General features: G+C 38.2%; 1 protein-coding gene across 2 annotated transcripts in view; it reads left to right on the forward strand.

Moving 5' to 3' along the window:
* Positions 1-26,059, forward strand: part of PGR (progesterone receptor) — a 131,691-nt gene that overhangs the window by 51,657 nt on the left and 53,975 nt on the right. For both annotated transcript variants that reach the window (XM_055422894.2, XM_055422893.2), the window contains exon 3: positions 7,798-7,914. In XM_055422894.2, coding sequence (XP_055278869.1) covers positions 7,798-7,914 — 117 coding nt within the window. The remainder of the gene's footprint in view (positions 1-7,797; positions 7,915-26,059) is intronic.

The raw sequence follows: 26,059 nt of genomic DNA on the forward strand, positions 1-26,059 counted from the left end.
AGAGAAATTTTAAAAGCAAAAAGAAAAGGACTTTTATTTTTCAGGTATCTAAAATTTTTGTATGTCACTAAGCAAGTAAAATGGTCATATTTTAATAGTACTTTTATATTCACAGAATATGATTTTTTAAATAATAGTAGTGCTTGGAGTTATATTAAAATGGTAAATATGGAGACCTATTAGAAATAGTATATAAATATAATTATTCAATAGTCCCTTTTTTATGTCATTAAACATAAATTTTTCTAAAATAATAAAAATTCTCTGGTTTTCAAAAGATATCTGTTAAAAATAAGCTTGGTGAAGGTGCTGCATGTGCCTCATGGTTTACTAGTATAAAAAGGCAAGGAATTTACTGAAATAAAAGGCATTCTGTAATAGTAAATGTTGAAAGGTGGCAAGTGAAAATCCGGAGCAAATGATTTTTATATGACATTAAGTGAAACATTATTATGAACCTTTTATTGTTGAATATATATATATGACAGTAAAACAGTGCATGTAATTAGATATGCATGGTTCCAACAATATTTATCAAACTCTTATTAGACACAGGACTCTAAAGACCCAGCTTCTACTCTCACAAAATGTAGGGAGAAATAGGCACATAGCATTGACAAGAGGAATACGGTGAATATGCCATTGCACACAGAAGAAATGGCGAGACTTTCTGTCATCAGTCAGGTAAGACCAGACTTGAAAGATGAGTAAGAATTTGCCAAGCAGATAAATTTGAAACAGGAGGAGAGTCATAGAGACATGTTTCCTAAACTCATATTTCAAGAGTTTCCTAAACTCATTTCCAAAAATGGTATGGACCTAACCGAAGAAGAATATATTAAGAAGAGGTGGCAAGAATACAATACAGAACTATACAAAAAAGATCTTTAAGGCCCAGATAATCACGATGGTGTGATCATTCACCTAGAGCCAGACATCTGGAATGTGAAGTCAAGTGGGCCTTAGGAAGCATCACTATGAACAAAACTAGTGGAGGTGATGGAATTCCAGTTGAGCTATTTCAAATCCTGAAAGATGATGCTGTGAAAGTACTGCACTGAGTATGCCAACAAATTTGGAAAACTCAGCAGTGGCCACAGGACTGGAAAAGGTCAGTTTTCATTCCAATTCTAAAGAGAGGCAATGCCAAAGAATGCTCAAACTACCACACAATTGCACTCATCTCACACGCTAGTAAAATAATGCTCAAAATTCTCCAAGCTAGGATTCAACAATATGTGAACCATGAACTTCCAGATGTTCAAGTTGGTTTTAGAAAAGGCACAGAAACCAAAGATTAAATTGTCAACATCCTCTGCATCATCGAAAAAACAAGAGAGTTCCAGAAAAATATCTATTTCTGCTTTATGGACTATGCCAAAGCCTTTGACTGTGTGGATCATAACAAACTGTGGAAAATTCTGAAAGAGATGGGAATACCAGACCACCTGACCTGACTCTTGAGAAATCTGTACACAGATCAGGAAGCAACAGTTAGAACTGGACATGGAACAACAGACTGGTTCCAAATAGGAAAAGGAGTATATCAAGGCTGTATATTGTCACCCTGCTTATTTAACTTATATGCAGAGTACATCACGAGAAACATGAATCTGGATGAAGCACAAGCTAGAATCAAGATTGTAGGGAGAAATATCAATAACCTCAGATATGCAGATGACACCACCCTTATGGCAGAAAGTGAAGAGGAACTCAAGAGCCTCTTGATGAAAGTGAAATAGGAGAGTGAAAAAGCCGGCTTAAAGCTCAACATTAAGAAAATTAAGATCATGGCATCTGGTCCCATCTCTTCATGGCAATTAGATGGGGAAACAGTGGTAACAGTGACAGACTTTATTTTTTTGGGCTCCAAAATCACTGCAGATGGTGGCTGTAGCCGTGAAATTCAAGGACGCTTACTCCTTTAAAGAAAAGTTATGACCAACCTAGATAGCATATTAAAAAGCAGAGACCTTACTTTGCCAAAAAAGGTCCATTTAGTCAAGGCTGTGGTTTTTCCAGTGGTCGTATATGGATGTGAGAGTTGGACTGTGAAGAACGCTGAGTGCCGAAGAATTAATGCTTTTGAACTGTGGTGTTGGAGAAGACTCTTTAGAGTCCCTTGGACAGCAAGGAGATCCAACCAGTCCATCCTAATGGAAATCAGTCCTGAATGTTCATTGGAAGGACTGATTTTGAAGGTGAAACTCCAATACTTTGGCCACGTGATGCAAAGAGCTGGCTCATTAAAATACCCTGATACTGGGAAAGATTGAAGGCGGGAGGAGAAAGAGACGACAGAGGATCAGATGGTTGGATGGCATCACCAACTCAATGGACATGAGCTTGAGCAAACTCTGGGAGTTGGTGATGGACAAGGAGGCCTGGTGTGCTGCAGTCCATGGGTTCTCAAAGAGTCGGACACGACTGAGCAACTCAACTAAACTGAATTGATAGCTTATAAATACTCCTGAATGTCTTGTGACTCCTGCTAATGAAAGAGTGGGTAGACAGCAAGGAAGTTAGAAGGTAGCATGCAGGGTGGTTTAATAGAGAGACTTGTTATAGACTTGTGATATAACAACAATGTGTATAAATTTGGCAGTGTGCAATTTGAACCATCAGTCTATGATTTATGAGAAATCAGCAGCTGGATCTGGACATGAAAGTGTTTTTTGAATCAAGGATATAAATTTGTCTGAAGAAAAGTGGTGGCAGCAGACATCACGCTGAATTTGCTACCATCACAGTTTAATCTTTTGCAGACTTCCCCAATAATGCTGTAACAGAGCTAGTGCTTTTAGGTGTAAATTTTCCTTATCTGCATATACAGCCAGGTATTTGATGGATTAATATGTATAATGGAGTTGTCCTTTCTGCATTCTTGCCTTTTTTTGGTGGCTCTGAGTCCTGGGCAAGTGTTTTGATACAGAGTCAGGTCTGGGCCCTGTGCCAAATTATCTTAGTCACCTCTGGTTGGAATTGACTGGCTGCAACATTTCTTAGGTCAAAAGATCTCTTCGAGAAGATTAACCTCTAACTGTATGTCCTATATTGTGCTTGCATGATGCTGTATCTGCTTTGCAGTTTTGACAGCCCAGTATTAGTGTTGAAGATGACCATAGCTTAGAATGCACTGAGCTTCCAGGTGTCTTTAAGCCATTCCGTTCTTTATGGAAATCTGTGATGATATGAGGAATGCCAGTTCCTACAGTAGACTTCATGCCAGTAGTCTTAATTACCAAAGATTTTCCTTCCCATCAAACATCAAATTTTAAAATGCTCAGCTGTTTTTCCCCCAAGACTTACAAGAATTGCGTTCTATTTGGTAACTGTAATTTATTATTTTACTTAAATATATCTTTCAGTGTGTTTAGTACTTGCTATCCTTTCAAAGCAGACCGCGTCCCTTGTGCATCCTCTATTGTAACTTACTTACTGTTAGTTAAATTAGGCATTTTGGAATCCTTTTTGGAAGAGTGGTGTATCGGGGCCTTATTTCCTGATTTTATGCATACTTGAGAATGTCTTTCTGTTGACTTTAAAAGTGAATAAATTCAGTTTTACATTTCTTCGGTCACCTCTAAAACAGATCTATTGTATTGGGGATTTAGGGATGTGTCAGTAAATCATAGTTGTAGTGGACATTCCCTAAGTACTTGCTATATGATAAACTATTCCAAGCTCTGTGTGAGCTCGTTTAGTTCTTAAATGTGACCCAAAATATTAACAGTGTCCTCCTTTTACTTGCCATAGGACACCAGCTAGCAGGTATTGAGGCTGAAATGTGAACTGATGCAGTATTGCTCCAAAGTGCGTACCCGTAATTTCCTATACAACCTTTTGGGTGAATTAAGCTAAAATTCCTGCCTGTGTGACATTAAACATGTTACTTAACTTCCCTGTGCCTCAGTTAACTCTATAAAATGGGATCGATAATACCTCCAAGATTGCTGTGATGGTTAAATGAGTTAATACATGCAATAGCTTGTAACAGTGGCCAGCACATAGTAAGTGCTTAGTAACTGTTGCTGTAATTATCATCTCAGACATTGTAATCTTCAGATATGAGCTTTGAACAAGCAATCTGATTTTAGTAAATAATGTTCTGCACTACAGTATCAATAATTAAGATGCATTTCAGTTAAGTGGGGAAAAGGGATTACTCAAGCAGTATTGGGACATAATAAACACTCAATAAATACTTGTTGAATTAATGATAATTTTCTAAAAATGTGTATATATTCACTTAACAAATAGATGTTAGATACCTCCTAGATCTGTATAGATAGACTGGAAGGAAACCCGAAAATGAAAGTAGTTGCATGGTGATGAGATTGTAGATAATTTCCTTTTTCGAATTTCCTCAATCTGTTACAAAAATTCTCGAATGGCAGAGTTTAGGAAACAATTTGACTAGATAACTCCTGAGTTCTTTTTCATATGTTGAGTTTGAAATGCATACCAGGAGGTGGTTGGAAGGTCAGAGCTTAGGATGAAATTTTGGAGCCATGCACAGATGATGAGACTACCCGTGGTGTTTATAATGGAATACAGCATATAAGGTGGAGAAGGAAATGGCAACCCACTCCAGCTTTCTTGCCTGGAGAATTCCATGGACAGGGGAGCCTGGTGGGCTACAGTCCGTGGGATTGCAAAGAGTCGGCCACGACTGAGCATACAGCATACAACATATAAGGAAAAGGCAATGGCAAAGGTATGGACAGTGGGAACTTAAAAGGGACTGTTGGAAAGAAGATGAAGAGTCAAAAGAGAAGTGCTTCAAATAAAAAAAGCAGGGGCAGGGGGACCGGTGGAGAGAGAATTACCCATGGCAGATTGTACAGAAAGTCAAAAGAGAGTCACTGCATTTAAGAATGAAGACATCTTTGATGGCATTACTCTGCACAGTGGACATATAAGCCCAGTTCCAATAAGCTCAGAAGTAAAGGTTGAGATGGTTGGATGTCATCACCAACTCGATGGACGTGAGTTTGAGCAAACTCTGGGAGTTGGTGATGGACAGGGAGGCCTGACGTGCTGCAGTCCATGGGATCGCAAAGAGTCGGACATGACTGAGCAACTGAACTGAGAAGTAAAGGAAGCTGATTAAAGGCTGCAAGTACAGATGATTTTTTCACCAACTTAGATGACAAAGAAAGGGATGAAGTCAAGGAGAATTTAGAGTGAGACACACAGTTCCTTTTTTTTTTGATTCTGGAATTTTTGAAATGGAAAAGCTTGAGGAGAAAGGAAGACATCGTGAAAGGGGAGAGATGGAAGATTTTAGGAGGAAACTGATGGGGAAGGCTTGAAAGCAGGCAGGAAGGAGTGGCTTTCAGCAACATGCAGTGAGCACCCTCTAATGGGCACTTCTCTGAGACACTGAGGAAGGAGGTGCTAGTGTGAAGCGTTTAGAAACGGAAAAGAGACAGCTTAGATGCATTCCAGCTGCAGATGGCTCAGGCTTTCTCCCTGGATGTTTTTGACCGAGGAGTAGAGAGAACAGCAGCCTGCCCTTAAACAGCAGTTACATTTCTGAGTACCGTTTAAGTGTGTTCTCTAGAGAGGATGGAAAAATCTTGCTTTCTGTTCTCTCATGAGAAATCAGTGCAGAGTCAAGATAAGTGATCATAGATAAATAGATACACTTACATACACTTTTGGGCTTCTCTGGTGGCTCAAACAGTAAAGAATGAGCCTGCAATGTGGGAGACCTGGGTTCACTCTCTGGGTCAGGAAGATCCTCTGGGCGAGGATATGGCAACCCCCTCCAGTATTCTTGCCTGGAAAATCCCCATGGACAGAGGAGTCTGGCGGGCTACAGTCCATGGGGTTGTAGAGTCTAACACGACTGAGCAACTAAGCATAGCACAGCACATACACTTTCCCTCCCACAGTCATTCCTGTAGCCTGAAAATAAAAATTAAAAATTAATCCAAAGTCCAATTATAAAGTAGCATGCAGTGCATTCCACTAATATAGTGCGCATAGTTGTGAAGCTTCGTAACTGCTCTTTGGAGAGGGGCAAGAGAATGAGCCCTAGTGTGTGAGAGTGGTATTGGTGGTTTAGTCACTAAGTGGTGTCTGACTCTTGCAACCCCATGCACTGTAACCCACCAGCCTCCTCTGTCCATGAAATTCTTCAGAATACTGGAGTGGGTAGCCATTCCCTTCGCCAGGGGATTTTCCCTATCCAGGGATTGAACCCAGGTCTCCTGCATTGCAGACAGACTCTTTACCATCTGAGCCACCAGGAAAGCCCAGTATGTGAGAGCACATGAATTCAAGTTTGTGGAGGAATCCGTTTTGGAGTGAAGACTACCTGATTTTCTACAAACATCCCGGGTCAAGAATCACTTTGTTATCAGCTATCTCGTAAGGCACAGCCTTTGTGCCGTTTGTCGCTGCAGCGGAGCCTTTTCTTGCTCAGTTAAACACATATTTAAGGTACCTCTGTGTTCCTTTACTACAAACTTTGATTAAAAGAATGGATCTGATTTTAATGTCAACTAATACAAAATACTGGGCTTCCCAGATGCTTCAGTGGTAAAGAATCTACCTGCCAAGCAGGGGAAGTGAGTTCACTCCCTGGGTCAGGAAGATCCGCTGGAGAAGGGAATGGCAGCCCCCTCCAGTAATCTTGCCTGGAGAATCCCACGGGCAGAGGAGCCTGCTGGGCTGCAGCCCTTGGGGTCACAAAAGAGTCAGATATGATTTAGCAACTAAACAACAATAGAAAATACTATAGGAAAATTCCATGGTATTTTAAAGTTGAAAACTCCAACTTTTAAAATTATTTTTAAGCAATCTGATGATGTTAAAATCTCACAGTCCAATTTTCCAATTCATAGGAATTCATTGGAAAATAAGAAGTGCCAAAGCAGTAAATATTCTAGTTAATTAATATTTATGTCTAAGCTGACGAATGTTTTCATTTTTATTTAACCTAAATACGTTAGATTGCTCCATGCCTTATTAAATATAACATATTTTGGTTTAAATAGTCATCATCGTTGAACATCAAACTTTTTTCCCAGACTTTTTGAAGGGTCTAAGTAACCACTTATACAAAAACCCATCACAAAATGAGCACAGGGTCATGTTTTACCCTTATTTCTTCTGTAATTCTCTCCTGTCCTTCATTGAGTTTTTCTCATTGTTTTAAATTGTTCTCCCTTTATCATTATTTCTTTTCATCCTGTTTTCTAATTTTAGCCAAGATAAACCAGACAGTGAAGTCAGTACAATCAGTGATAGTTTTTACATGCTATTCAAGTTCATGAGATTGTTTTAAGAGTGAATTTGCTCCAAGATTCTCCAAAAGAATTAGGCACATAGGTTTTATTAAAAAGTCTATCACAGAGACTTCTTTGTCTATATCTGTTCTCTTGAAGGTTTATATGTTAAAAGGAAAAGGTTTTACTAGAACTTGACTATCTTAACACGCTAATGCTTATTAGCAACATGTACCTAATCTTGAAATAACGGTGATCTAAAGACATTCTGATGCTGACACCATTAATAAGATGCACAGGAATATTTTACGAAAGATTTTTAAAGGAGTTCTGGAATTGATTTCTAAGATGTTTTCCCCTCGCTTAGGCTCCTGAAGGCTCAGGTTTATTGAACAAGGTTAGAGCATTCCAAGCATTCAGCTAGGCCAGGCAAGAGGCCAGCTGAGGCAGTCAGGCACTTGCTAATGTGCCCCTCTCCTCTGTTTAGTTGTCATTGCATGAGCTTTCCAGCAGTCTTTAGGTGTTTTAAATAACTGTTCCTTTTTTTGTTGTTTTTTAGGACAGCATAACTACTTATGTGCTGGAAGAAACGACTGCATTGTTGATAAAATCCGCAGAAAAAACTGCCCAGCATGTCGCCTTAGAAAGTGCTGTCAGGCTGGCATGGTTCTTGGAGGTAATGATGATGTTTTCATCAGTAACTGTCTGATATTTATATTAACTGAATTCTGTCTGATATTTGTATTATAGAACTGTGGATCAGAAAATCTTGGTTTTCTTATTTTTGTCTTGATTATTATATTGGTGTCTGGATGAAGCAGTCGATACCATTTTATTAACCCTGTGGATTTCCAGCAGGTTGAGGTTTGTTATGGATGCGTAGTAAACCTCTGTTTGTCTGTACGGCCTGTAAGTAGATGTAATGGGAAGGTCGGGCTTCCCAGGTGGCGCAGTGGCAAAGAGTCCGCCTGCCAGTGCAGGAGATGCAAGAGACACCGGTTAGACCCCTGGGTCAGGAAGATCCCCTGGAGTAGGAGATGGCAACCCACCCCAGGATGCCTGCCTGGAAAATTCCATGGACAGAGGAGCCTGGCAGGCTACAGTCCGTGGGGTCTCAGAGCGGGCTGTGACTGAGCGCAGCGTGGGAACTTCTCCAGCCTCTCGTTAAGTGACATGGTTTGAAGCGTGGGCCCTTCTGCTCCCCACCGTGTGGCCTTGAGTACATCACCAGCCCTTTCTGGGCACCAGTCGCCATCTGCAAAATGAGAGCAGTGAAGTCCCTTCCAGCTCAAATACTGATTCTGTGAACTGGATAAGTACATTAATCTCCATCTCTTCCCGCCCCCGTCAACCCCTCCCTTTCCATGACCCTTCCTCATTCTCTTCAAATAACTGAATATTGAGCTTACACTTACCAGGTACTGTTTTAAGTTCTGGGAGTTCTACAGCGAACAAAATGGACCAAATCTCAGCCTTCGTGGAGCTTCCACTCTAGGCAGAGCAGAGCAACACATGTACATGTATATACACATTATGTATATATATCAAGTGATGATAAATGCTATACAGTGTATTAAGCGGGGTTCACTAATGAGAATCTCAGAGAGGGGCTTCACTCCTGAACCCTTTACTCTGATTAATATTTTCATTTTAGTCATTTCCTAAGGAGTAGTGTCTCTAAAATCCTGAATTTGATGTAGTAGTTCTAATTTTTCTACAATGAGCTTTAAAAACTCATAATTTATTGAATACATATCTAATAAACCACCGGCCACAGTTCATATACCGTAAATGGTATCTGTTACCTTCTGAGAAGGAGTGTATGAGACCAACATTTTTTGACTGCTCACTGTGTTAAGTACCCTGCTTAGTTCTGTCTCTACTGCCTGTGAACATGTACAGTCTTATCCCTAATAAATAATTGTCAAACAGAAGACTGAGTGATTTAAGAGTGGTGCCAAACATTATTATGCAGATAAAAGAAAGGAATGAATTAATTCTATCTGAGGGAACTGGCAAAAACTTCCAAGAGGAGGCTTTCAAAGAATAAATACAAATGTTATCAATGGAAAAGGAGAAAAGTATTTACAATGAAAAACATGGTACATTGCAGTGATTTTTCTGGAAAGTCAGTTGTTTACTGGGAACAACAAGAAATGAAGCTTGAAAGTTACCTTGGGCCAGCTGGGTTCTGGAGGTTGAACTCGGTTCTGTACGCAGCGGAACCAGTGATCTTTCTGACAAACTGTGGACTGTCCATGGAACAGAGACCAAATTTCTAAGTGCAGCACACCAGCCCTTTCCTCACCGAGGAATCTCCCTATCTTTTCCTAAGCCCTTCTCCCACCAGTCCTGGGGAACCCTGCCTCCAGTCACCAACACTCACCTGTTTTTGCACACTTTTGACTTTTGCCTGCGCCGTTCTTAAACTCCTTGTGAACTGTTGTATTTCCTTCACATTAAGTTCAGGCGTCATATTTTTTGTGAAATTTTCCCGTCTCCCTAGTCACTGCAGAGATAGGGGTGGGGACAGTTAAATGTAGTGCTTCTCATGTCTGGGGAGGCTGAGCATCCTTGAATCAGCCTGGATTGGACCTTGCACTACCGATACTTACATTCCTGCCCTTCCGATGGAAGACTGACTGAAGTGGGAGTAATGAGATCCAGCAGTTCCCCTCATCCCAGCCCACATGAGGGACTGGAAATTCACTCTCTCTCTCTCCTCCCACAGTTTCTTGTATTTACATTCTTCTTTGTATTTCCTTCCTTGTTTTATAACTATTTATTTGCATCCCATTGAATGATTTCTCCTAATCAAAGTTTGAGTTGTTTACAACAGGAATTTCATTTTAATGTTTCAGCACCAAAGTACTTGTTTAAGAAGTGCTCACTAAATATTTGTGGTGATTATTTTAAAGTCAGAATCTGCCTGCCAATGCAGGAGACATAGGAGACACTGGTTTGATCCATGAGTCAGGAAGATCCCCTGGAGAAGGAAATGGCAACCCACTCTGGTATCCTTTTTTTTTTTTAATCATTTTTTATTGAAGGGTAATTGCTTTACAGAATTTTGCTGTTTTCTGTCAAACCTCAACTCATTATTCAGTTCAGTTCAGTAGCTCAGTCATGTCCCCATGAATCACAGCACGCCAGGCCTCCCTGTCCATCACCAACTCCCGGAGTTCACTCAAACCAATGTCCATCGAGATGGTACTGCCATCCAGCCATCTCATTCTCTGTCGTCCCCTCCTCCTCCTGCCCCCAGTCCCTCCCAGCATCAGATTCTTTTCCAGTGAGTCAACTCGTCGCATGAGGTGGCCAAAGTATTGGAGCTTCAGCTTTAGCATCAGTCCTTCCAGTGAACACCCGGGATTGATCTCCTTTAGAATGGACTGGTTGGATCTCCTTGCAGTCCAAGGGACTCTCAAGAGTCTTCTCCAACACCACATTTCAAAAGCATCAATTCCTCGGCGATCAGCTTTCTTCACAGGCCAACTCTCACATCCATACATGACCACTGGAAAAACCATAGCTTTGACTAGACGGACCTTGGTTGGCAAAGTAATGTCTCAGCTTTTTAATATACTATCAAGGTTGGTCATAACGTTCCTTCCAAGGAGTAAGTGTCTTTTAATTTCATGGCTGCAATCAGCATCTGCAGTGATTTTGGAGCCCAAAAAATAAACTCTGACACGGTTTCCACTGTTTCCCCATCTATTTCCCAAGAAGTGATGGGACCAGATGCCATGATCTTAGTTTACTGAATCTTGAGCTTCAGGCCAGCCTTTTCACTCTCCTCTTTCACTTTCATCAAGAGGCTTTTGAGTTCCTCTTCACTCTCTGCCATAAGGGTGGTGTCATCTGCATATCTGAGGTTATTGATATTTCTCCCGGCAATCTTGATTCCAGCTTGTGCTTCTTCCAGCCCAGCGTTTCTCATGATGTACTCTGCACATAAGTTAAATAAGCAGGGTGACAATATACAACCTTGACGTACTCCTTTTCCTATTTGGAACCAGTCTGCTGTTCCATGTCCAGTTCTAACTGTTGCTTCCTGACCTGCATACAGGTTTCTCAAGAACTTATTATTAGAGAAATGCAAATCAAAACTACAATGAGATATCACTCTGGTTTTCTTGCCTGAAAGGTCACATGAGCAGAGAAGCCTGGCAGGCTATAGTCCATGGGGCTGCAAAGAGTTGGACTTGACTTAGCACACAACGTACTTGCATGCATTCTTGAATATAAGGTCCAATGTAGTCATTAGTAGAACACAAGAAAGAGTGTTTGGAGGAGGCAAAGGGGATGTGGTTTCATGTAGTGTTTTTCATTTTGAGGAAAGGTTTTAACCCGGTTAAGCAGCCTTCCATTCCATGACTGTATTTATTTTACTGGTCTTAACTGTTATAATGGAAAAGTGATTTAAGATGGACCAGTGTAAAAATGTGGAGAAGGCCGTGGCAACCCACTCCAGTACTCTTGCCTGGAAAATCCCATGGATGGAGGAGCCTGGTGGGCTGCAGTCCGTGGGGTCGCTAAGAGTCGGACACGACTGAAGCGACTTAGCAGCAGCAGCAGCAGTGTAAAAATGATGAGACACCTAGCCACTGAGAACCTTAGGTTGTTCAGAAGAGAGACTTGGGGGTTCCAACCAGCAACAAAATAGTTGCTCAGTAAGAAACAGAGTGATGAGGAGAAGAGAATTCAGAGAGAACTCGGAACCAGGATGCAGGGGGAGGGTTCGATTCCAGGGACAGAGCGTAAAGCATCAGAGCAGGGTCAGCGGCAGTAAACATCCTTGCACCTGTAACTTTGTGTGTATCGATTGAGAAGTTCTCTAGGCTTTATATCTAGAAAGCTAACCAATTTCTGGTTCACTAAGATATTGTGTACCTTTAAACTTACTGTTACCTAATCACCAAATTACCCACCAAAGTCTTTGCTTCTACTGAGAGCTCTTATTGTTACAATGTTATGTACTTACCTGTATTTTCAACCTTTTAAATTCTTCCAATTTGATGGTACTAAAATTGATATCTAATTTTGTTTTACTTTGTGTGTCCTAGATTATGGTGAGAGCAATTATTGCTATATTTATTGGCCACTTGTACTTCCTGTTCTGTGATTTAGCTATCCATATTTATTGGCCATTTTTCAACAGTATTGTCTTTTTTGTTACTGATTGATACAACTTAACTCTGTACTCTCCTAGTTCTTTATTAGCTACATACAATCTACATCTTGACCTTTTACCTTGTTTATAATATCTTTTTAAAATTTTTATATGATCACATGTGTCAGTATTCTCCTTTTATGTTTCTTAGCCTGAAATTGTATAGATAATTTACTGAAAATCATCTAAAATCTTAGAAGTTTATTTTTATATTCAAGTCCTTAACTTCCATCCAAGTATTTTTTTTTATGTAGGGAGACAAGAACGAAACTTTATTTTCTATATGGTAAGCAGTCACCAGAGCACATTTACTGATAAATGGTTTTCAGTATTTTTTGATACTGTAGTCCTATAGAAGTAAAACTGTTCTGAGCCTCCACACTGCCTCAGATCTATTCACAAGTAAATTATACATATGTACTACTATCAAATTATATATTAATGGTACTTTTTTATTTTTATTCCCTTACTAAATTATAAATATTTTTCTAGTACTCTAGTTACAAATTCCACTGGAACTTGTAGTGCTGTATCTGATGTATATCAAATTTCCATATGTATTTACTTCTCTTCCTGGTTTCTCTAATCTGTTCCATTGTTTATACCTGAACCACTGCCATACACTCTGAAGTGTTATAGCTCTCAAACTGTGTTTCAATACCGGGTAGAATAAATCTCCCTAAATTACACTTTTTCCAAATTATTGGCTTTTCTTGCCCCTCTGAATTGTACTTTTAAAATTTTGTTGCTTAAAAGGTTTATTCACAATGGTATCTAACACTTAAAAACATGAGTTCTAACTCCTGAGACTTAGTCATATATCAAAATTATCTGCCTCTTTTTTTCGCATCAAATAATCTTTAAATTCTGTGGTAGTCATCACAAACTGGGAAATACCATTTAATTATTTCATAAGTGGCTCTTCACAAAGGTTTATTAGAAAGAAGCTGGCAGCACACTCTGATATGTCTGTCCTGATGTTGTTCTTCCTGGGAGAGTCAGTGGCAAGAGTCTGGGAGTCAGTAATCCAACTCCTGGAAACCAGGAGGAAGGTAGTAAATTCACTGGATCAGATTCTAATCGCTAGCCCTGTGTTAAATTTCTGGAGTAAGGGAGGATGTACTTGTGGTCTTTTGAGAATGAGAACTTCTTTTCATGATGATGAGAAGTGCTCAAAGTTCAGTTCTTCAATAATTAGAAGAGTTTCACTGAAGTAATAATTGCCTAGACACTGCTGAAAGTAGAGCCCGTGTTCTCTTCCCTCCCCTCTTTCCATGCATCCTTCCTTCTTTCCTTCTTCATGTTTGTCACTTTTCTGAGGTTTTGCATTCTTGATATAGTTGTTGTTCGGTCACTTAGTTGTGTCCAGCTCTTTGTGACCCCATGGACTGCAGCACACCAGGCTTCTCTGTCCTTCACCATCTCCCGGAGCTCGCTCAGACTCATGTCCATCGAGTCAGTGATGCCATCCAACCATCTCATCCTCTGTCGTCCACTTCTTCTCCCACCTTCAATCTTTCCCAGCATCAAGGTCTTTTCAAATGAGTCAGCTCTTCACATCAGGTGGCCAAAGTGTTGGAGTTTCAGCTTTCTCATCAGTCCTTCCAATGAATATTCAGGACTGATTTCTTTTAGGATGGACTGGTTGAATCTCCTTGCAGTCCAAGGGACTCTCAAGAGTTTTCTCCAACACCACAGTTCAAAAGCATCAATTCTTCAGCATGCAGCCTTTTTTATTGTCCAGTTCTAGTACATGAGAAATGTACTAGAAAAACCATAGCCTTGACAAGACGGACACTTGTCAGAAAAGTGATGTCTCTGCTTTTTAATATGCTGCCTAGGTTTGTCATAGCTTTTCTTCTAAGGAGCAAGCATTTTTTAATTTCATGACTGCAATCACCATCTGTAGAGATTTTGGATCCCAAGAAAATAAAGTCTGTCACTGTTTTCATTGTTTCCCCATCTATTTGCCATGAAGTGATGGGACCAAATGCTAATATAGAGTCATTTGAATAACAATAGGTGAAATAGAAGAGAACATTGACTATTGTAAACAATGCTGCAATGAACATGTATTTTCTAGTTAGTTTTTTTTTTTTTCTTCAGGTAAATACCTAGAAATGACATTACTGGATCATACGGCAGTTCTATTATTAGTTTATTTGAAAACTTCCATGCTGTTTTTCCAATTTAAATTCCCACCGACAGTGCATGAGAGTTCCCTTTTCTCCACATCCTCATCAAAACTTGTTATTTTTTGTCTTTTTGATGATAGGCATCGTGACAGGTGTGAGGTAATGTCTCAGTGTGGTTTTAATTTGCACTACCCTGATATTAGTGATATTGAACACCTGTTGTTGGCCATCTCTATGTCTTCTTTGGAAAAATGCCTATTTAGATCCTTTACCTATTTTTCAGTTAGATATATGATTTGCAAATATTTTCTCCCATTTAGAAGTTAACCTTTTCAATGAAACATTATTTACAATAGCTATGACATGGAAACAACCCAAGTGTCTATTGATGGGTTAGTGACTAAAGAAAATATGAGGGATATTATATATATGTGTGTGTATACACACTCAGTGAAATATTATTTAGCAATAAAAAACATCATTTTTGGCAACATGGATTGGTTGAACCTTAAGGGCATTATTCCAAGTGAAATAAATCGGAGAAAGATAAATACTGTATTATCTCACTTATATGTGGACCATAAAAAATGAGCTCAGAGATAGAGGACAAATTGTTGGTTCCCAGAGGCAGGCGATGGGGGTGTGAAATGCATGAAGATGACCAGAAGGTACAGAGTTTCAGTTATGAAATTAAGAAGTCAGAGCTTTCCTTGTGACTCAGTGGTAAAGAATCCACCTTCCAATGCATGAGATGCCCGTTCAGTCCCTGGTTCAGGAAGATCCCCTGGAGAAGTAAATGGCAACCCACTCAAATACTTTTGCCTGGGAAATCTCATGGACAGAAAAGCCTGGTGAGCTACGGTTCTTGGGGTCACAAAAGAGTCGGATACAACTTAGTGACTAACCAACAGTGTAATGTACAACTTGGTGACTAAGGCTAATAATATATATTGTATTGTATATTTTAAAGATGCTAAGTGGGTAGGTTTTAAAATTCTTATCACAAGAATAAAATGATTAGTAGCTATGTATGAGATGGATGTTAACTAGACTTTATTGCAGTGATCATTTCACAGTATACACAAATAATAAATCATTCCGTGATACATCTAAAACTAATATATCAATTTTGCCTCAGTAAAAAAGAGAGAACATGAAAATATTTAAAAGAGTTAGTAAAATCTTATGAAAGAGTATCAAAGATCAGAAATATTAGTGTTTTTTACGTTATGACATAGATTTGCAGGTTTGCTTCAGCAGCTATGGTCTGGTCATAAGAGTTATGTTTGAGTTACTTGGCCTCTGATTCTTGTTTTTAGTGACTCACTTCCCTTACCTTCACCAGGTCACAGTGAACTTCTACATTTTGTTCATTGCTGTACAGTACAGAGTAGGAAAGATAGTTATATTCTGAAGGATGGTAATATATCTTCTAGTTTAAGTGTTCTACTTCTAACTTATTTCTTTTAGAAAACATTTTGTGTAACAACTCATAAATTTTTTTTCTGAAATGAATATAACTCTGTATTTTGTATTTATTGTAAAAATGTTAAACTATTATAAACATAATTAGCTCTTTCAAAAATAAGTAGCTTTCTACATAAAAGAATGATTAAATGCATAGTTATATTGCTGATTTCTTAAAGCTGGAGACTATTTTTATAGGTTTGTTTTTGTTTTGTTTTGTTGGTAGAGAGGCTTATCCTCCAATTTTAAAAGGTTATGTTTGAAAGCAGTTTCTCTCTTACCTCCTCCACCTAGATTGGCTTCATTCTCTTGGCAAAGAGCTGCAACTTTCTGGGCTGCAAGACTGTGTGGTAAAGTGTTTTGTTTTCCCTCCTTCTACACTTGAAGACAACAGAGCCTCAATTTCTTTTCTGAAGAATTCCAAAATTCTTGACTTTGGGACGCTGAAAAGTACCTTTTCTGAAGTTCAGATGCTTCCTCTATGCTTTTGATTACTATTTAAAAATGAAATCTATCCTCTCTAATGCAGGAGTTGCTGTGGGTGATGCCTGCCACCTACCTCTTTAGAACTCTCATGGTCTTCCTCTGATGAGCACCTCCTTTTCCACCCAAACTCTAGTCTTTGCATCAGCAACCCTTGCAGAAACAGTACTCACACTGCTTCCCCACGTTGGCGTATTGAAGCCTGCAGCTAAGTAATGTATTTTGGTCGCTGCCTTATTGTTCACCCTAAACCTCATCTCATACACACTTGGTAAGGATATTTCTTAGAGTATTCATTCTCACTTCTTTGCTTCAAGTTTTATGGGAGTTTGGAGGGGCTGCTTTTGTGGCTGCCAGCCTAAACAGTTCAGTTGTGTCTATCAGTATTTCCTATTCTCTAGACACAGTAAAAATTTAGGATTGAAGGGTACAAGGATTCCCTTCCATTTGCAGTCTGGCTTGTTTGATTTGGCAAGTACCTATTTAAATGTTATACTTCCTATTCTCTAGCATTTTTGAAGTATTTTGATATGGGAAGTAGAATTAGATCCTGAAGGAGGAAAAACAAGCTAAGTCAGTGCTGTAAGGGGTTGTGAGAGCGTAGTCCCAGGGAACTGATCCCAGAAACATCATCCTTTCTCTAATCCAAAGTAACTTCATGTATCTAGACATAATCTACCATAGGGATAGTTGCTGGTAAATTCACCCAAACTACAGCATCATGTACGGATGTGAGAATTTCGACCATAAAGAAGGCTGAGTGCCAAAGAACTGATACTTTTGAACTGTGGTGTTGGAGAAGACTCTTGAGAGTCCCTTGGAGATCCAACCAGTCCATCCTAAAGGAAATCAACCCTGAATATTCACTGGAGAGACTGATGCTGAAGCTAAAACTCCAATACTTTGGCCTCCTGATGCAAAGAGCTGATGCATTGGGAAAGACCCTAATGTTGGGAAAGATTGAAGGCAGGAGGAGAAGGTGGCAACAGAAGATACGATGGTTGGATGGCATCACCGATTCAATGGACGTGAGTTTGAGAAAACTTTGGGAGATAGTGAATAGGGAAGCCTAGTGTGCTGCAGTTCATGGGGTCACAAAGAGTCAGACACAACTTAGCAGCTGAACAGCAACAACAGTGATGCTTATTATAATCCTCATAATGTCAAAGGATTTGCACCACTGCTTGTCTACTGATCTTTACCCTCTATTTCCCCATTTGATTCTCAGAAAGCATTCTGGCTGTCATAAAATTTCCATTTCAGTATCCTACATAATATTCTTCACATACTTCTACTTAACAGGTCCAACATTATCTTGTAAGATTTATATCTCCATTCAATATAAAATATTTTTGCCAGGAGTAAGAGAAAGCAGAAGGGAAGGCCCAGCAAAGTAAACAACACACATTTTCAAACATGATCTAGAAATAATACTCAGTATTATTTTATTCAGTCTAGTAGATTACCTACATATTTAACTATTTGCTTGATTTTTTTCTAATTCACAAAGTCATCCAGTTTATTTTTAAAATAAACTTTATAAGTTCCTTCTGTAAGAACTTCTGATACTCATTCACTCTTTATATTTCAGAAAATATCTCGATTGCACTTTTAATTAATAATTTTGCTGGTTATAAAATTGAGGGTTGAATTTTTTTTTCCCTCTACTCCTTACTAATGGAAAGGAAATTGCAAACCCACTCCTGTATTCCTGCCTAGAGAATTCCAATGACAAAGGAGCCTGGCAGGCTACTCAATAGAGTCACAAAAAGTCAGACATGACTGAGTGAGTACCCATACCACCCCTAACTAACGTTAGTCTGCTGTTTTTGCTTGTATGATTTTTCCTGAGAATTCTCCCATGCATCTAATAGTTGTTTCTGTGAGGTAATAATTTCTCTGAATTGACAGACAATGGTTTTTATACTTGGTTCTCCAATTTCACTGTAACATAACTAGTTTTAAATTTAGTTTTATTTATTCTGCTGGAAATTATTGTAACTTCTAAATCTGGGAATTTATGTCTTCTATAAGTACCAGAGCATTGAAACCATCCCAGTATTCTTCAGATATCTCCTTCCTTTTCATTGCCTCTTTCTGCCTCCAGACCACCTGTTATACATAAGTTAGTGCATGTGTCTTCCATATCTCACTTTTCCTGTTTCATCATCTTTCTGTGCTATGCTGCTGCTGCTGCTAAGTCACCTCAGTCGTGTCCGACTCTGTGCGACCCCATGGACGGCAGCCCACCAGGCTCCGCCATCCCTGGGATTCTCCAGGCAAGAACACTGGAGTGGGCTGCCATTTCCTTCTCCAACATGTGAAAGTAAAAAGTGAAAGTGAAGTCGCTCAGTCGTGTCCGACTAGTAGCGACCCCACGGACTGCAGCCCACCAGGCTCCTCTGTCCATGGGATTTTCTAGGCAAGAGCACTGGAGTGGCGTGCCATTGCCTTCTCCGTTCTGTGCTATATTCTGTGTAATTTCATCAGTTCTGTCTTCCAGTTCACCATTCTTTCATTTTAGTGATGGTATTTTTTTTTAAACATTCTACATGGTTCATTTATAAATTTACCTATTTGCTTTTACTAGCATTTCCATTTCTGGTGTTTTCATTACCTATCATATATCTTTAATAATTATAAAATATCTATTGCAAATATTTGTATTCAGAACCCCATAACTCATCATCTAGTTGTGCTCTTCTGGTGTGGTGGTTAAAAATACATCCTTGGTTATGGATATATTTTCAATATATTTCTCAATCAGTTTTAATTTTTTTGTTAAATTCTGTGTGACCTTAATTGAGGGGGTTTCTCTCAGAGAGCATTTTCTTATTCCAGTTACGATAGGGATTTCATCAGCAAAGGACCACTTTTCAGATTTACTTTTTGCCTCTGTTTTCCTCATACCTTGCAGGTAGAAGTAAGAGTATAGCATCAGAACAGTAGGGTTTGATTTCAGTTTCTCCATCAGCAGCTGCTGGACCTCAGGCACCTACACCACTTTTCACATCTCTATTTTCATTTCTATTATGACCACATAGAGTTATTGTGAAGGTAAATGAAATGACGCATCTAAAGCATACAGCACAATGACTGACATGCGAAGATTTCTTAGTGGTAGCTTAAAGTAGCCTTCATTCTTAACATCATGTAGTGCAAACTCTGTCATTGGCAGACTAAGGGTTTAACTTTAATGCAAAAGATATTCTTATTTCTTTTAAAGTGTTTCATTATTTCTTGTAGGAGCCATTGAAAAATCAATGCAGGTATCTTGGAATTGAAATTAATTTACACAGTAGTAGCTAGTAGAGGTATTTCCTTAACATAATAGTTATTAAATAGTCATTGTATATACTTACATTCTCAAGCCGTGTTTCCCATGGGAACATGATCTGAAAGGAATGATATATATTGCACATGGCAAAAAATTTTTCTAAATGATTGAAAATATTCTTTAGTTGAAGATTTGGGAGTTTTGATTTTTTTCCTTTAGAGGAGAATGTCCTGTTCATATTGATTTTTATAAGTGCTTTGATAAGCTGTTTGGGATAGAGCCTGTGACCCCAGGAGCATGCTGGGTTATGAAAGATATTTGCTAATTTTATCCATCAAAGGCAAAGAGGAGAATTTGTGTGGTTTAGGATGAAGAGAAGAACGTAGAAGTGAGGTGAAAAGGGAAGGTGAAAGTGAGATGCCTACTTCATGTACTACTTCCCATGGCCTTCCAAATCTTCACCAAAATTCTGTTAAAGCATGGGAAATGTGTATATGGCCCTTCCCGTGAAATCTGTACATAATGCCATTGTCTTTTTTATTGAAGTGTAGTTGATTTACGGTATTGTGTTAGTTTCAGGTGACATTCAATTATGTGTATTTTTTAGAGTATTTTCCATTATAGGTATTGAATGTAGTTCCCTGTGCTATACCGTGAGTCCTTGTCACTTATTTTATGTACAGTTGTTTGTGTCTCTTAATCTTACACTCCTAATTTATCCCTCCCTCCGTTTTGTAACTATAAGTTTGTTTTCTGTGTCTGTAATTTGTTTTTGTTGTGTATTTGGATTCATTTATATTATTTTTTAGATTCCACATATAAGTGATATCATGTATTTGTCTTCCTCTGACTTACTTCACTTAGTATAATATTCCCTAGGTCCATCCATGTGCTACAAATGGCAATATTTCATTCTTTTTATGACTGAGGAGTATTCCACTGTGTGAAAGTGTGTGTGTGTGTGTGTGTATCACATCTTCTTTATCCATTCATCTGTTGAAGGACATTTAGGTTGCATCCATGTCTTGGATATTGTAAATAATGATGCTATGAACATTTGCATTTTTTTCAAATTAGGGTTTTTGTCTTCTGACAAGGGCTTAATATCCAAAATATATAAACAGTTTATATAACTCAAAAAATCCAATCAAAAAGTGGGCAGAAGAACTAAATAGATATTTCTCCACCAATGGCCAACAGGCACATAAAAAGATGCTTAACATCACTAATTATTAGAGGAATGCAGTGAAAGCCACAGAGAGGTACCACCTCACATTGGTCAAAAGACCATCGTCAAAAAGTCTACAAATAATAAAGGCCGGAGAAAGTGTGAAGGTAAGGGAACCCTCATATACTGTTGGTGGGAATGTAAATTGGTATAATCACTGTGTAAAACAATATGGAGGTTTTTTTTTTTTTTAAAGAAAAAAACAAACCCTAACAATAGACCTACTTATGGGATCCAGCAGTCCCATTCCTGGGCATACAGTGCCATTATCCATAGGCTTCTAATTTAACTGAAAATAAATCTGGTGTTCTAATTTATTTTTCTTTATTGATCATCTGCTTCTTTTTCCTGACTTTGTGTTTCTTAATCCTCGATTTTCAGTAATTTCATCAAGATTTAGCTCTAGCTTAATCTATTAATTTTCTTGAAACAAAGTAAACTTCTCTGGGTCTGAAAATTCGAGTTTCCTTAGATATTAGCAAAGTATTCTCTTAATACTACCTTTGAATCTTTTTTCCTGTTTCATGTTTTCTTTCTCTTTTTCATGATCCCCCAAAATAATCTATATGTTGATTCTATATCTGTCTTCTATATCTGTCTTCTTTTCTCTATTAACATTTTAATCGTTTGAAACTTCATCTGACAGTTTTTCTCAAAATCTTCATGTCTATGGTTTCACTGGCAGTTCTCCTTTCTTATTCTTATGACAGGTTTTAAAATCTACAATGATTTTTTTATATTTTTAATTTATTTTTTATCTAAGTATAGTTAATGTACAATACTATGTCGGTTACTGGTGTACAGTATAATGATTCACAATTTTTAAAGGTTATATTCCATTTATAGTTATTATGAAATTGGCTATACTCCTGTTTTGCAATGTCTCCTCATAGTTTATTTTATACATACTAATTTGTACCTCCTAATCTCCTACCCTGTGTTGCTCCTTTTGCCTTTTCTCTTCCCACTAGTAACCACTAGTTTATTCTTCATATCTGGGATTAAGTTTCTTTTTTGTTGTTTTCACTGGTTTGTTGTACTTTTTAGATTTCACACGTAAGTGATATCATCCAGTGTTTGTCTTTCTCTGTCTGACTTATTTCACTTAGCATAATACCCTCCAAGTCCATCCACGTTGCTGCAAATGTCAATATTTCTTTCTTTTTATGGTTGAGTAGTATTCCATTATATATATGTACTACATCTTCTTTATCCATTCATCTGTCAATGGACACATATCAGCAATTGTAAATAATTCTGCTATGAACATTGGGTACATGTAACTTCTTGAATTAGTGTTTTTGGGTTTTTTTCAGATATATATACTCAAGAGTAGAATTGCTGGGTTATGTGATAGTTCTATTTTTAGTTGTTGAGACAACTTCACGCTGTTTTCCACAGTGACTGCACCAGTTTACATCCCTACCAACAGTGTCTGAGTATTCCCTTTTCTCCACATCCGTGCCAACATTTATTTGTGTTTTTTTTGACGATTGCCATTTTGAAAGGTTTGAAATGATAACTCATTGTGGTTTTGAATTGCATTTCCACAATGATTAATTATGCTGAGCATCTTCTTATATGCCTGTTGGACATCTACATTTCCTCTTTGGAAACATGTCTGTTTAGTTCTTCTCTCCATTTTTGGGCTTCCCTTGTGCTCAGCTGGTAAAGAATCCGCCTGCAATGTGGGAGACCTGGGTTTGATCCCTGGGTTGGGAAGATCCCTTGGAGAAGGGAAAAACTACCCACTCCAGTATTCTGGCCTGGAGAATCCCATGGACTGTATAGTCCATGGGGTCGCAAAGAGTCAGACACGCCCATTTTTAATGGGGTTGTTTGCTTGTTTTTCTTTTTTTAAATGTTGAGTTGGAGCTGTTTGTATATGTTGGATGTTAACCCCATATCCCTCATATCACTTACAAATAGATGCCACAGTAAATGGGATTGTTTCCTTAATTTCTATTTCTGATAGTTTGTTGTTAATGTGTAGAAACTGTTTGTATAAATTAATTTTCTTTATTTTTTAATGCTTTTTTCCTGTCATCTCCCATTTTATCTCATTCTTTTTGTAATTAATTTCATCTTTTATTTAATGTTTTTGTTTCTATTGTTTGATTTCATGAAACTTCAGTTCAGTTCAGTTCAGTCGCTCAGTCGTGTCCGACTCTCCGTGACCCCATGAATCACAGCACGCCAGGCCTCCCTGTCCATCACCAACTCCCGGAGTTCACTCAAACCCATGTCCACAGAGTCGGTGATGCCATCCAGCCATCTCATTCTCCGTCGTCCCCTTCTCCTCCCACCCCCAACCTTATCTTTGAAATACAGTGAAAGGTTTGCATAAGGCCATTTCCTACAACAATTCTTACTGTACTTTGTAATCATTTGATTTTTTATTTTACATTCCCTTTTTATCATTTCTCAAAATATTTTTTCTTAAATTCCAAATATGCTTGCTATTTACTTCATATTTAAGTCTATATAATTCTAACTTGACCTGCTATTGGACTTAGTAATTGCTAGCTGATTCTCCTTGTTTGACTATCCATTTATAATTTGAGCTAGAAGTATGAAGTCTCAGCTGTTTGGTTTGATATGGAAAGAGAGAAACAGTGTTTAGGGACATAAATGTAGCTATTTTAGAAAGATTGTCAACAGCTGGTTTGTAGGCATATGTGAACCCAAACATTTACTATAAAGTATACTACATTTTCTGCCAAGATTGTATCTTTCACTAAAGGGAAATTCCACTTAGAGTTCTTCCTATTATTCAAAAAGTGGAAGTAATATGGCAGGAAGCCAGATTATTGTTCAAGCCCTTGTGGTAAACAAATTGGTTTGTTGCTGTGTAGCTGTTAATTTGTTCAGTAAAATGATTGTGAAGTACTATATGCAAGTGCTGTGCTTTCAGTAAGGAGCTTATGTTTTAGTTGAGGCAGGGATGATTATCAGAATAAGTACATGAGATAAAATATTATATCCTGATAGAAGATGATAAATACTAAGAAAAAATAAAACAGGGAAGCAGGTTTGAAGTCATAAAAGGTTACTGTTCATTTGCCTCTGCTAAGTCAAATATGACCAGTAACTCCAAAGGTAATTCTCAGTTTTCTGTTGCTTCTCTCTCCCTCTTGTCTGGTTTGCCCCTCAGATTTAGAAGACCAAGTCGTGGGGTTAAGTAGTTGGTATGACCACACAGTCCTGACTCAGTTGTCTGTTGCCGTTGTTATGAAATGGACTAAAGGACTTACGTTCTCTGCTTCCCCTGTCGTCCTCGTGGGCCCCAGTGGGGGTCCTCTCACTCTCTGCTTTTAGCATATGTTAGGGTGCACTGCATGAATTTCCTAAGTGTTCCTGGGTTCTGCATTCTATTCTGATGATCTGTGTATCGATTCCATGAAACTGTTAATAACTTTATAGTTTGGGTTATGGTAGTATTGTAAATTTTAATACATAGCGTGACATATATTAAAATCACAGTTGCTCTTTTAATGAAATTCTCTTGTTTACTGTCACACACATTTATTCTTCTAGTTGTCGTTCCATCAGGTAGCCAAAATATTGGAGCTTCAGCTTCAGCATTAGTCCTTCCAAATACTCAGGGTTGATTTCCTTTAGGATGGACTGGTTGGACCTCCTTGCAGTCCAAGGGACTCTCAAGAGTCTTCTCCAACACCACAGTTTGAAAGCACCAATTCTTCAGTATTCACCCTTCTTTATGGTCCAGCTCTCACAGCCGTACATGAGTACTGATTTATTCTTCTAAATGAACAGTAAAACCATCATTCCTAATTCTAAAAATTATTAGATTTTGATTGAAGCAGTATAAAATGTATGTATTAATTTGGACATATTGACACTTTAAGGTTTTCAATTCAGGCACAGATGTCTTTTCATTAATTCACATTTTTTGTGTGTCCTGTGGCAGAATTTTACAATTTTAATACAGGTCCTATGCTTTTCTTCAATATATTCTTCAGTATTTTGTAAACTTCATCTCTTGTGATAGAATATTTTCTATTTTTCAAGTGGCAATTATTTGAAGCAATAAATCTAGTGATCTTTATAAATATGTTATTTCTAGCCATGTAACTTAATTATCTCAATGCTTTGATAGATTATTAGTAGTTCTTTCAGTTTTCTGTAGTCATTTTATCTAGAAGTTAAGTATTTCATTATTAATATTGTTACTTCTGCTTGCCATGTTTTGTATTTTCCTGGTTCATCTTTTCTCATCTTTTAACTTTCAGCTTATTTTTCTATATATATATATATTTTTTTTTTTTGCATTTATGATGAAAACTTTGCTGGCTTGGTCACATTTCTCTTCATTTTATTTTCCCTATTCAATCCTCCTTGTTAAATTATAAGTTTTACTCTGCTTTCCCATTTTGCTAATGCTTGCATCCCATCCTGATGTCATAATGAAATCTATATTCCTGTTATTATATCACAATTAAATAGTAAGTGACTGATCATTTAACCAATTGTTTTATTAGCATATACTAGACAAGTTCATCGGAGAATGCAATGGCAAGCCACTCCAGTACTATTGCCTAGAAAAATCCCATGGATGGAGGAGCCTGGTAGGCTGCAGTCCGTGGGGTCGCTAAGGGTCAGACATGACTGAGCGACTTCACTTTCACTTTTCACTTTCACACATTGGAGAAGGAAATGGCAACCCACTCCAGTGTTCTTGCCTGGAGAATCCCAGGGATGGGGGAGCCTGGTGGGCTTCCGTCTATGGTGTCACACACAGTCGGATACGACTGAAGTGACTTAGCAGCAGCAGCAGTAGCAGCAGACAAGTTCATAATCTTTTATTCCTTCTCCTCCCTACTCTTACATATCTTTTCTCTCTCAAGAACCTTTCTTAATACTTATCTTATAACTTCCTACTCACGGTAACAGCATCTATTCAGATTCAGTTATGTGTACTTCAAGAATAATTTTACAGTATTGTATCCTTAACTCAACATTCAGAAAACTAAGATCATGGCATCCAGTCCCATTATTTCATGGCAAATAGATGAGGAAAAAATGGAAACAGTGACA

The sequence above is a fragment of the Moschus berezovskii genome, chromosome 14 (assembly GCF_049115385.1).
Source record: "Moschus berezovskii isolate FMDL1 chromosome 14, NW_MosBer_1.0, whole genome shotgun sequence".
Classification (NCBI taxonomy): Eukaryota; Metazoa; Chordata; class Mammalia; order Artiodactyla; family Moschidae; genus Moschus; species Moschus berezovskii.